Source organism: Puma concolor, chromosome A2, assembly GCF_028749965.1.
Source record: "Puma concolor isolate L17-30 chromosome A2, mPumCon1.1.hap2, whole genome shotgun sequence".
Taxonomy (NCBI): domain Eukaryota; kingdom Metazoa; phylum Chordata; class Mammalia; order Carnivora; family Felidae; genus Puma; species Puma concolor.
Window position 1 is genome coordinate 61,806,622 of NC_141668.1, and position 14,164 is coordinate 61,820,785.

General features: G+C 33.8%; 1 protein-coding gene across 7 annotated transcripts in view; it reads left to right on the top strand.

The window, feature by feature from the left end:
- The window catches only part of AGMO (alkylglycerol monooxygenase), a 387,303-nt gene that overhangs the window by 231,022 nt on the left and 142,117 nt on the right, over positions 1–14,164 (top strand). For all 7 annotated transcript variants that reach the window (XM_086695051.1, XM_086695018.1, XM_086695020.1 and 4 more), the window contains one exon: positions 3,445–3,550. In XM_086695051.1, the coding sequence (XP_086551177.1) occupies positions 3,445–3,550 (106 nt within the window). The remainder of the gene's footprint in view (positions 1–3,444; positions 3,551–14,164) is intronic.

Sequence of the window (14,164 nt, forward strand, 5' to 3'; positions counted from 1 at the left end):
TGAGATTTAACAAAATGGCAATAGTTGCACTACTGGCTATCAAGATTTATTATAAAGCTACAGTAATTAGACATGCTTTATTGGCACAAAGATTAAAACAGAGAACCTAGGAAATATCTATATATATATATATATATATATATATATATATACATACATACTTGATTTGTGACAAAGGTGTCCCTGCAGAGCTATGGGAAAAGGCTGTCTTTTCAATAAATGGTCTTGGAAACATTGGATTTCCACATAGGAATAAGAAAAATAAACTTGACAAATATTTCACACCATAAAAAGTTAATCCTGGGGCCAGGGGATTGTAGATTTACAAGTGAATGGAAAACCAATATTCCAGAAAATAGCATAGTAATGTATCTCTATAACCTTAAAGTAGGTAAAAATGTTAAATGGTACACACAAATCCCTATTCCTAAAGATAAAATTGATTACTTAGACTATAATAACATTAAGAAAGTCAGTTCTTCAATAATTAACCCTCATTAAGATAGTAAAAAATAAAATCTTCAAATCAGAGATGCTGTTTGCAAATTTTATGAGTAGAAAACACCTTTTATCCCACATGACTATCATTAAAAGTATTGACAATCCCTACTGATGAAGGGCTCACACACTGAGGGGAGAGTTTATATTGTGATAACTAACTTGAAATACTGAAGATTTTACTAAATTTCAACATATAAACAATTTTACCTGGAAGTCTAAAGGCACGGAAAAGAATGTTCAGACAGCATTTTTCATAATAAACAAGTGTAGCCGACAGTCCTGATGTCCTTTACAAGGCAGATCGATGCATGAATATCAGTATATTCACACAATGAACAGTATACAAGAGTGAAAAGCATGACCTGCTGCTACATGCAACGTCAAAGATGCATCTCATTAACACTAAGTGAAAGATGCTAGATACACACAGTGCATACAATACAATCCCATTTATTAAAAGTAAAAAGAAACACCTATACAGGAATTTTTAAAAATTTATGCTAATGTGGTAAAAATATAAATTTAAAACAGAGCAAAGAGAATATGATTATCATAAAAGGGTACTGATTCTTTCTGAGATAGAGGGAAGGTAGAAGTATTGAGGAGGTAAGAGTTCTCTTTGGGGGTGCTGATATTGAGTGGTGGTTACAAGGTTCTTGATTTGTTAAAAATTATCAAATTGCACATTTCTGTTTTATATATTTCTTTATATGTAGATTTCTTCTCACAATATAAAAGATTAAAAAGCAAAGAATAGAATATAATTAATAGAAATTAATTGTGTTTTACGATAGAAATTTTATGGACTACCTTGGTGGCTCAGTCGGTTGAACATCCAACTCTTGATTTCAGTCAGGTCATGATCTCATGGTTGTGGGACCAGCCCTGAGTCAGGATCTGCACTGGCAGTGCAGAGCCTGCTTGGGATTCTCTCTCTCTTTCTCTCTATTCCTCCCCTGCTTGTGCCTTCTCTCTTTCTTTCTCGAAGTAAATAAATGAAGTTTAAAAAAGTAAATAAGATAAAATAGAAATTTCCTTTTCTTTCCCTTGAAACCTACCCAGATACCAATTTTAAAAAAATAGCTTATACCAATTATATAGCATCATTTTACAAGGAGAAAAATTTTAGTTTGATTTTATATCTTATTCACAAAAAGATAAGTCACATTACTTGAATACAAACAAATCAAAAATTGTTACCCTGTTTTAACTGAGTTTAAAATACTTGAAAAAATGTTCTCTTCTTTTGTATAAAAATTTGTATTCAGTTTTACAGAAACAGTCATAATTAATAGATGCAGAACAAAGGTGCCTGGGTGGTTCAGTAAGTTAAGTGTCCAACTTCGGCTCATGTCATGATCTCATGGTTCATGAGTTTGAGACCCACATTGGGCTCACACCCAATGAGCTCACTATGAGGTGTGCTGACACCTCATAGCCTGGAGCCTGCTTTGGATTCTGTGTCTCCCTCTCTCTCTGCCCCTCCCCTGCTTACACTCTCTCTCCCTCTCTCTCTCTCTTTCTCAAAAATAAATAAACATTAAAAAAAATTAAAAATAGATGCAGAAGAAATATTTAAGTTAAATAAATATACTACTTTATATTTTCTTCACTTTTTTTCTTTATACCATTATAATCTAAATTAACTAAACAATATGTCTGTATTATGAGATTAATTCAAGAATATTTTAGTCAAAAAATTCACTTGTCATAACAATACTATTTACCTGTTACAAAAAATATTTATCCAACAAATGAATATCATAAGAAGCTTATTTTATGCTAATAAAAAAAGCTGTTCATTCCAATCATTACAAGATAATTTGTAAACACTTACCTGTGCTTGATATCTGATGCTGTTTCAAATACATAAACATGCTTAGTTCACTTATTTTAGAGTTTGAATTTTAAGAATACCATGCATACAAAAAAATGAACATCACAAAATAGATAACAAAGGACTATAATTGTGCTACCTATCATATTAGGCATAATCATACATTACCCGTTTTCCCAATATTTCAGAAATTGACAGTTCATTATTTTAGAAGAGTTAAAAATCTTCCTTACAAGTCATTTTTTTCTCTTTTTTAAAATATTTTTTATTTTGAGAGAGAGAGGGGGGTGGGCTGAGGAAAAGAGAGAGAGGGAAAGAATCCCAAGCAGGCTCCATGTTGTCAGGTCAGAGGCCAACATGCGGCTCCCATCTCACAAATTGTGAGATCATGACATGAACCAAAACCAAGAGTTGGAAGCCTAACCCACTGAGCCACCTAAGCACCCCTGCAAGTCATTTTTAAAATGAATGAAGTAATAAATACATAAATACATAAATACATAAATAAAATGAATGAAGTATGGGGCGCCTGGGTGGCTCAGTCGGTTAAGCATCGGCTCAGGTCATGATCTTGCGGTTCGTGATTTCAAGCCCCACATCGGGCTCTGTGCTGACAGCTCAGAGCCTGGAGCCTGCTTCAGATTCTGTGTCTCCCTCTCTCTCTAACCCTCTCCTGCTTGTGCAGTCTCTCTCTCTCTCAATAATAAATAATCCACATTATTTAAAAAAAATAAAAATGAAATGAAATGAATGAAGTATAAAAGTATTTAGTGAGTGGCAGGAGTCTCATTTACTTTGGATCCTAGAAATTTAGTTCTTTGATATTTTATTTATTAATTGAGCGTATGCTTCATCCTAACTCATCAGTGCTCAAACTAAGCAATAGATTGATTAGGAACTGATTTTCTTTAAAAAGAAAATGCATTTTATTTCTTAGTGTGATGGCTGTTTTCAAACAACTTCAGAGGCACATGCTCCTTAAATACATTAACATACCGTGTATTTCTTGAAAATTAGAAAAAAATGTGTTTCATCGTATGAATTATAACATGTAAACATACAAAGAACATATTAAAGCTAATACATGTCAATGATATTTATTTCAGACCTAAGGCAGCTGTACTGGAAACTTTCCGTTGCTTGGTGTTCTTAATGTTGTGTAGATTTGGTCATCTGAAGCCTTTCACTCCTTCTTTGTCATTTGCTTTAGAGGTAAGACATATTTTTTTAGGTGGCTTAGCGCAATTATACAGCTATCATATGTTTAATCTTTTTATTCGACAATGTTTTGTCTATTTATCTTGTGACTAGTACTTATGGGAAACATTTACCTATTCATTTACTTACCATACCATATTAATTGTGTCACCTGGAGCTAGTTAATATTGTGGAGTTTCATTTTTCTGGTGTTTAAATATGTATTGATATCATTAACCTCATAGACTTGTTGGACAAATTATATTGCGTGATGTTTATGAGGAAAAATTCAGTCACATAGTTGGCTTTCAACAAGGAAACAAATAATTTTTTAAAAAGTTTTTGGCAGATATGCTGCCATTTGAGATTTTTTCTTCTTAGGTTTTTAAGGTGATTAAAACATCTTATCAATTGCCCACAAAAGATAATGATTCTATAGAAATAAAATCACTGATGTCACTGAGATTTTTCTACAACTGAAAAATTTAAGTTATAATTTAACCTTCTGTGATGATTAAAACTTCTCTTCCAAGAACTTCCAAAAGCTTTTGGGTGTATATTTATTGTTTCAGATCTTAGATGCGTGTTAACAAAATCTTTATTCTTATCACTAAAGAGTTAATGCACATAACTTTATTCTTTTAAATTAAGGTTTATATTGTTTAACTTTGGTGCTGATCAGCCTGCCAACATGCCCAGCATATGTAACCTTGTTTAAGCATGAAACATAAATGTAAATATTCTCCCAGTATTGATGGAAAAACTAAAACAGGCAGTTTTATAAATTAGTAATGACCGTAAATTGGAACAAGCTCTTTGGAAAACAATTTGGCACCACCACAGAAGGCATATGAATATAAAAATGGGGAAGGGGAAATTTATATATACATATATATACATATACATATATATCTGTATGTATATGTATATGTATATACATGCATATATATGTTTATATATACACTTTATAAAAGTTTATATATATGTTTATATATACAGTTGATATAAGTTTATATATATATGTTTATATATATATACATACATATACATATATACATATATGTACATATATACATATGTATATACATATACATATATACATATATGTACATATATACATATGTATATACATATACATAACATATACATATACATAACATATGTATATGTATATATATGTATATATGTAAGTTTATATATATAATGTAAATATATGTAAATATATCTGGAAAGGTAATAAGAACTTACTGTATGGTTGCCTGTGGGAAGGTGAATTATATGACTAGGATTAAGAAATATGAGGAAGATTTTCCATTAAGTTAATATTCTTTACTACCTTTAAAATTTCTGCACCACCTGAATATATTTTCTACTTTAAAAGTCATGCAAATTTAAAAAATGAAGCATAAAATCTTAGTATCAGGATACTAGATATCATCTAATTGAATAAATAGTGCATCTAAATAGGCACTAAATAAAGTTTATGTATTATGTACTTTTATCTTTTCTTGAGAATACAACTTCAAGCAAAATGATGAAGCTTAAATTACACTTATTCAATGAAATTTGGAAATATACATGCCAAAAATATGTATATATTTTCACACTCTGCATGAGGACAGATATTACAATTATAGGTATGAAAGAAACCAGTACCATTTAGTGAATCTACTCTTGGGCATATTGTAGTAGTTTATCTTAAATGCTCCAGAAACAAATGGAAAATGTGGGTTCTTTAAGGCAGCCATGGTATAAACAAGTGGAATATATGCTTGGAGAACTACACTGCATTTGAGGTTCTTTGATGATGGGATAGTGGAGGACAGTGTGGTGTGTCCAACTTTTGAATATGATGAATTTTAGTGGTGAGATGCTGTCCATTTATTTATTTATGTTAAGTCAGTAGGTAAAAGTTAGTGGTTAAGATTTGAGCTTTTAAGCCACATTGACTGAATTTGATTTCTAACCCAGGAAATTACTACTGTGTCCTTGGACAGTTATTTATCAACTTAAATATTCTTAGACTTACTTTCCTTATCTATAAATGGATAAGTAATAATATCTATCTAATAGGATTTTGATTAAATTAAAATCTGTATAAGAGATTTGGCATAGTGGTTAACATACAGTACAAGCTTAATATATATTATATCCTATTATTATTATCACTTTTATGAAATTGAAGATCCCTTGGAATAATTCTTTGGTTTACCTCAGGATCCAAAAGTCAAGTTTGGAAACAATTGGCATGGTGGATATAGAGGAGCAGTAATGTGGAATCTAAAAGTCATGATTATGAGTTTTTAGCTCTGACTCTATGACATTGGACTCTGTTCTTTAGGTTGTTTACTTGCCAAATGAGAGTTAACATACACCTAGATTTTACTATGTTCTAAATGCCCTACTCCTATTACTTCATTTAATCTATATATCAGTGTGACTCATGATCTGGTTACTATTATTATTTGTATAATGAAAAAATTTTGAGCTACAGAGAGGTTGAAAACTTGTTTGAATTAATATAATTAAGAACTGAACAAGTCAGGATACAAACTCAGACAGTCTGACACTATAGCTCTTAATTATCTAGCAACATTTTCTTCCATGTAATGATAGCAATACTTATTCACCTCAAGGAATTTAGATAAAAGATATTTTTACAATGAAGCGAAAGTACTTTGAGAAATGTGAAGACCAAAATAAAAGGTGTTACTAATTTGACTACAAAAATGTTTTGAAAAGACTAATGGTTTCAATACTTTACCTCTGAATTATCTGTGATTTAAAAGTAAAATGAAGGGGAGGGAAGACATAATGGCAAAATGTTTCAGTCTAGTCACCTACTCTTTACAGAACCCATTCCTGCCCATCTAGGTACACATGTAGCCTATTCTTCAAGAGTAAACATTGACTGTGATATGCCTATTAAACATTTCTTTAAAATGGTGTACTAATACTATCTATTTCTTATGGTTTGTGGATAAATTCAATGACACAAAGGGTACCACATAGCAAGTCTTTGATACAATTTAGTTATTATCATTGTTCATATTAATATGATTATTCTATAATTATCATTTAAAATATTAGTACTGCTATTATTATTAAGGTATTATCATCATTTTTATTATTAATGATTGAATTTCCATGGTTAACACTGAATAAGTCTTCTCTGACTGGAAGTCAATAACTATATGGTAAAGACTGGGCAAGTATTTTATGATCAGCATTTCACTTGTGAAGTAGCCTTTTCTTCCATGTTTTCTAAAGTTAAAAAAAAAAAGACTAGTTATCAATTCTTTTACTTTTTAATTTAAATTCAAAATTTAAAAAACTAGTTATCAGCTCTTACATTCTTAATAATTTTTTTAAGTTTATTTCACTTATTTTGAGAGAAAGAGAGCACAGCAGGGGCAGAGAGAGAGAGGGGAGAGAGATAATCCCAAGCAGTCTCTGCATGGTCAGTGAGGAGCCTGATGTGGGACTTGAATTCCTGAACTGTAAAATCATGATCTGAGCCGAAATCAAGAGTTGGTCGCTTAATCAGCCGAGCCACCCAGGCACCCCAGTTTTTATATTCTTAATTATGAATTTCAAATTTGTGTTTTCCTCACATTTCTTAGAACTTTACATGAATTTTTACCATTTATCATAGTATTAGTAAAACTATTCTTTGCCCACATAAGGAGTTTAGAAGCCTAATAAATGGCCTGAGTGACTCCGTTCAATAGGAATCAGAGGTTACTGACTTGCAGTGATTATACTATGGGGACACAATGTTCTCATCATTTTTCTTTGAAGCTATCTTTAGAATCAGTGTCATTGAAGCAATTAATCCCTTCTTTTATAAATTAATGTTGTATTTATTGGCAACATCAACTTGTAGCCCTGTGACTCTTCTCTATTTATCTAGAAGGCTGGTTGGAGGCTTTCTGTTATACTGCTTCATTATGTAAGTCAAATGCCATAGATTTGCATGATAACAATCCTTCTACACTAAGCAAACACGCTGCTGGCTATACTTACAACTTTAATCACATACACACAAGCACACACAGAATGGAAAATTGACCTTATGTTATTTTGTACTTAGGTTATAAGTTTTGTTTCTGTTTTGTTTCTTAAATTCCACATATGAGTGAAATCAAATGATATTTGTCTTTCTCTGACTTACTTATCTCACTTAGAATAATACAGTCTCACTCCACCTGCATTGTTGCAAATGGCAAGATTTCATTCTTTTTGATGGCTGACCAATATTCCATTTTATGTGTATACCACATCTTCTTTATCCATTCATCAGTCGATGGACATTTGAGCTCTCTCCATAGTTTCTATTGTTGATAATGCTGCTATACACGTTGGAGTGCATGCACCTTTGAATCTGTAGAATCTGTAGTTTTGTATCCTTTGGATAAATACCTAATAGTGCAATTGCTGGGTAACAGGGTAGAAGACATGAATAGACACTTTTCCAAAGAAGACATCCAGGTGGCCAACAGATACATGAATAATGTTCAACCTCACCCATCATCAGGGAAACACAAATGAAAACTATGATGAAATAACACCACACACTTGTCAGAATGGCTAAAATTAACAATACAAGAAAAAACAGGTGTTGGCAATGATGAAGAGAAAAGGGGAACCCTCTTGCACTGTTGGTGGGAATGGAAACTGGTGCGACCACTCTGAAGAACAGTATGGGGGTTCATCGAAAAACTAAAATGAGAATGATCCTACTATTCTCTTTAGCTTCTATCTGCAAGAATATGAAGTAAGGGAGGGGTGCTGTGGCTATTTATAAATATAACTAACTGCTATACAAATGCATAGTGGTTTATTTAGTGTGTGCAGTGGTCGGTCCATATCCTTGTACATTTCTTTAGCTAGGTTGGTTAATATTTTGAGCACCAACTCATGCTTTTGTTTTTAAATTTTTCATTCACAGGAAATCTGACAGAAAACATTCTTTTATTCATGCATTTCTCACTAACATACAGCACACACATTTTTTTTTCTAGTAGCCAAGTGTAATTTGTTCTAATATATGCCTGTGAATTTGTGGTTGTTTAATTGTCTTCCATCAGTAGCTTTAAAAATGTATAAACTTGATGAGCCTTTAAAAGGAAGATTGCAAAGTCAAAGATGAGTAGCTATTTTTAGTAAGTGTATAGGTCTATAAGATAATAGCAAATGCTGTTTACAGATATTTTGATCCTATGTTTATTTTGTTTCATATAACTTCTTACTTAATTGAGGAGATAGTTAAGGTACTAGAAGAAGCCTTGGCTTTGAAGTCAAATAACCTAAGTGTCATTCCCAGCTCTGCCAAATGGTTATGCAGCCTTCAGGAACTTTTCTAGAACAACCACATCTTAGCTTTCTTAGCTTAGCTCCCTCAGCAAAAAGGAGAATAAACATCCTATGGGGATTGTTTTGGTATTCAAGGAGTAAAGGCAATAGAGTCAATAGAATCTAGCATAATACTTGGTATTTAAGTAATGAATCTTATCAATAATAATTGTATGCATGTGTATTATACACATGCATTCATACACAAACTACACACACAAATTTAAAATAATGTTTTTAAAACAAGATCATTACAAAAAATGAAAAAAATAAACCTGAGAATATCTGGTTATTATTGGCCAAATAATTTGAGTTGATTCCAAAAGAACATGCAATGACTTTGTTAAATTTTTTTTTTAAGCTTTATTTTTGAGAGAAAGAGAGAGACAGAGTGAGAGCAGGGCAGGAGCAGAGAGAGAGGGAGACACAGAATCTGAAGCAGGCTCCAAACTCTGAGCTGTCATCACAGAGCTCGATGCAGGGCTCGAACTCACGAACCGTGAGACCATCACCTGAGCCAAAGTCCGACACTTAACCAACTGAGCCACCAAGGTGCCCCAAACTTTGAATTAAGACTTTGGAAAAAACGTAAAATCTAATTTCCAGTTTTTAGTTTAAATCATTAAAATAGAAACACATCACTGCTGCATTGTAAACCAGTTTGTATCTGCTGAAGATGTGTGCAAGAGCTGGGTAGAATTTGGACAAGTAGGGAGGAAGATGGAGGGAATGTACCTTGACTAAAGGGAGAGTACAGTGAAAAGTCTGGAAGCAGGGGAGACCATGGACTGTTTAAGTGATGAGAGGAGCCTAGTAACAACAGCCCAACGTGTGGATCCTGATAGGAGGTAAAAAAAATGCCCACAGAAGATAGAACCAGCTTGCCTAATGCTTTAAATGGCAGGCAGAAACGTTTATTCAACACTTACTGAACACCTGCCCCAGTAAAAACAGAGCAAAAGCCCTGTCTTTGTGGAGATTAGATTTTAATCAGTGTATTAATTTTTGATTGCTGTGTAACAAATTACCACAAATTTAGTGGCTTAAAACAACACACATTTATTATCTAATAGTTCCCATGGGTCAAGAGGTCAGGAGTAGTTTTGCTCAGAACTCTGCTCAGCGTCTCAAGAGACTGCATTTAAGGTAAGTATTGGCCAGATTGTGTTCTCATCTGGAAGCTCAACTACGGAAAAATCCACTTTCAAACTCATTCACGTTGTTGACAGAACTCATTTCCTTGCAGCTGTATGACTTAGGGCGCCAGCTTTTTGCTGGCTTTTGACTGGAGACTGCCCTCAGGTCCCAGAGGCTGCCTGTACGTCCATGCCACATGGGCTTCCTCAACATGGCTGTGTACTTCATAAGCCAGCAAGGAGGAACTTGTTTCAGGAAGAGCTCAACCCCTCTTTTAAGAGCTTTCAGCTGATCAACCTAGGCTCCTCCAGGATAATCTTATGTTTTATCAAATGAAAAACAACTGATTTAGGACCTTAATTACATCTGCTATATCTTCATCTATGCCATATTCTGTTGACTAGAAGCAAGTCACAGGCTTCTCCTACACTCCAGGGGAGGGGATTGTACAGGCTGACAGGTCATATACAGCCAGGGTAGGGACTATGGGCCTCCCTAGTTTCTGTCTGCGATAGTTGAGGAGGGTGCAGACAGTAACTCAGACAAACATTTATATACATATACACATATATTTATATTCATGTATATGGTTTATTAGATAATGCTAAGTACTATGGTGAAAAATCAGAGATGGAGAAGGCAAAATTTTTCTCAAACATGGTACCTAGCAAAGGCTGGTGGCATTTTAGTTAAGACCTGATATGAGGGCAAAAGCCATGTGGATTCCCGGGGAAGAGCAGATAAAGGCAACGTCAAGTGCAAAGATGCTGAGGCGGGATGTACCTAGCATGTTCTTAGAATACTGCACATGTTTGGAATTGAATAAGCAAGAAGGAAAGTGGTAGAAAATGTGGTCAGAGCAGTAGCAGAGGTCAGACCACATAGCTCCTTTTGGTCTTGTTATTATCCATTTTACTCCAGCTGAAATGATTCCACCCAGAGAGTTTGAGCACAGGAAGTATATAAGCTGACTTACATTTTAAGATCACTTTGATGGCTCAGTTGAAGACAAATGAAAGGGGGTAGCAAGAGGACTAAGGATAGCAGTTAGGATGCTATTGTAAACATGCAAGTGAGAGAAGCTGGCATCCCAAAGAAGGTGAGAAGTGGTCAGATTCAGGAAGGAATTTTAAAGTAGAAAAGGTAAGTTTTGCTGACAGGTCAAATGAGAAGAATGGGAAAACAACAACAACAAAAAACGAAAGACTCCAGTGGTTTTGGTGTGCGGAAATAAAAGAATGGAGTTACCCATGAACTGACATGGGAAGAATCTGGTAGGAAAAGCCGGAAATGGGGCTAGATCACCGGGTTCAGTTTTATTTGATAGGATTATGTTTATTGATTTCATAGTTATCTTCTTGCTGGTAGGGTTATTAATCTGTTCTGCACAAACACACAATTCAAAGCAGAGACAGTAGATGGTAAGAAAATACACCCACCGTTTATTACTGGTTATGTTTATGTGTTGTGACTTGATTTTTTTTTCTTTGTGATTACTGCATTCCTTCGTGAACGTATATTATTTTTAATCCTATATCGTGAAGCCTTTTCGTTCTTTAAGCCAAGATTACCTGTTCAGAGCTTTGTAATAGAAACTGAGAAAAAAAATATGTAAGAGATAGGTCTGGACAACCAGAGAGAGGTCAAAGCTTCAGTTAAAGACACTTGAATGCTGTTGGCAGTGACAGGGAGCAGCACACCTTGGATGGGAGAGATGCTTCCCCCAGCTGTGCTGTCAGAGTCCAGGGGCTTCTATTTATTTGAGGTGTCACTGTAAAGTAACGGAACTGATGTCATGAAACCATGAGTTTTTAAAAATTAAAACTATTTTTTTAGAGCAATTGAAGTTTTCCAGCAAAACTGAGGGGAAGAAAGAGATTTCCCATATTCCTCCTGCCCCTGCACATGGATAGCCTCTTCCATTACCAACATCCTCTACCAGAGTGGTGCATTTGTTATAATCAGTGAACCTAGGTTGACACATCATAGTCACCCAAAGTCCATAATTTACCTTATGGTTGTCTACTGGTGTTGAAAATTTGTGGTGTGGACACATGTATAGTAACAGATATCTATTATGGTATCATACCGGGAATTTCCACTGTCCTAAAACTCCTCTGTGCTCTGCTTGTTATCTGTGTGCTCCTTAGTCCCTAACATCCACTCATCTTTTTACTGTGCTCATAGTTCTGCCTTTTCAGAAAATCATATAGTTGGAATCAGATAGTATGAAATATTTTCAGATTGTCTTCTTTTACTTAGTATGCATTTAAGCTTTCTCCATGTCTTTTTATAGATGCACAGCCCTTTTGTTTTTTTTCTGTGCTGAACAATTTTCCATTTTTTTGTGTATACCACAGTTTATTCATTAACCTATGTAAGGAAATTTTGGTTGCTTTTGGCAATTATGAATAGCAATGCTATAAACACTCCTGTACAGGTTTTTATGTAGTCATAAATTTTCAGTTCATCTGGGCAAATATGAAGGAGCACAATTGCAGGATCATATGATAAGAGTATGTTTAGTTTTGTAAGAAATCCTCAAACCGTCTTCCAAAATGGCCATACCCTTTTGCATCCCTGAATGAGATTTCCTTTTGCTTCCTATCCTCACCAGCATTTGGTGTTGGCAGTGTTCCAGATTTGCCCATTCTAATAGGTGTGTAGTGATACATCATTGTTTTCATTTGTATTTCCCTGTTGACAGATGATGTGGAGAATCTTTTCCTAGGATTATTTTCCACTTGCATATGCTCTTTGGTGAGGTGTCTGTTAAGATCTTTGGCCCATTTTAAAAAATTGGGTAAGTTTCTTATTGTTGAGTTTTAAGAGTTCTTTGTATATTATGGATAATAGTCCCTCATATGTGTTTTTAGGAAATCTCTTCTGTTAGTCCGTGGCTTGTCTTGTCATTCTTTTGACACCGTCTTTTGCATAGTGGAAGTTTTTAATTTAAAAAATTCAACTTATAAATTATTTCTTTGGATTGTGTCTTCAGTGTTATGTACAAAAACGCTCCACTATTCCCAAGATCATCTATGTTTTCTCCTATATTATCTTCTAGGAATTTTATACTTCTGCATTTTTTAATTTAAATCTGTGATTTTTTAGTAAATTTTGAGTATTTTTTTAATGAAGTGTGTAATGTCTGTCTAGATTCATTTGTGTGTGTGTGTGTGTCCATTTCTTTCAGCACCATTTGTTGAAAAGACTCTGCTTCACTGCATTGTACTTGCCCCCTTGTCAAAGATCAGTTGACTGTATGTATGTGCGTCAATTTCCTGGCTGTTTATTCTGTTCCATTGATATAACTGCCTCTTCCTTCACCAATACCACACTGCCTTGATCAACGTTGCTTTACAGTAAGGCTTGAAGTCAGGTAGTATCAGTCCACCAGCATTTTCCTTCTCCTTCAAAATTGTGTTGGCTATTCTGGGTCTTCTGCCTCTTCATGTAAACTAGAATCAGTATGTTGATATCACAAAATAATTTGCTGGGATTTTGATGTTGATTGCATTGAATCTAGTTGGAAGAACTGACATCTTGACAATATTGATATCTTAACATGTTGACAGTATGGATTCATATCCATGAATAGGGAGTATCTATCCATTTATTTAGTTTTTTATTTCATTCTTGCAGTTTTATAATTTTCCTCATATAGATCTTGTACATACAGTATTTTGTTAGATTTATTACCTGAGTAATTATTATTATTATTATTATTATTATTATTATTATTATTTAGTTGTAATATGAATGACATTGCACTTTTAAATTTCAAGTTCCATTCATTCCTGGTATGTAGGAGAATGATAGACTTTTTATATTAATGCTGTATACTGTAAACTTGCCCTAATCACTTATTAGTTCTAAGAGTGTTTTGTTGATCCTTTCCAATTTTCTGCATAGATAATCATGTCATCTGCCTAGCTTAGCAAGAAAGGAACAGAACTAGGAGTTTAGTTGCTGATTTTTTGTTTATAGATTTATTACTAAAATAATCAGAAAGCTTCAGTTAAACTACATCCATATATAAGATTTTTGGTTATGTCATCATTTATTTAAATTTTTACCAATAAATATCATAGGTAATTTTAGTTTTAAAATGCTGCAGTTAGTATTCTAAGTGGTTTG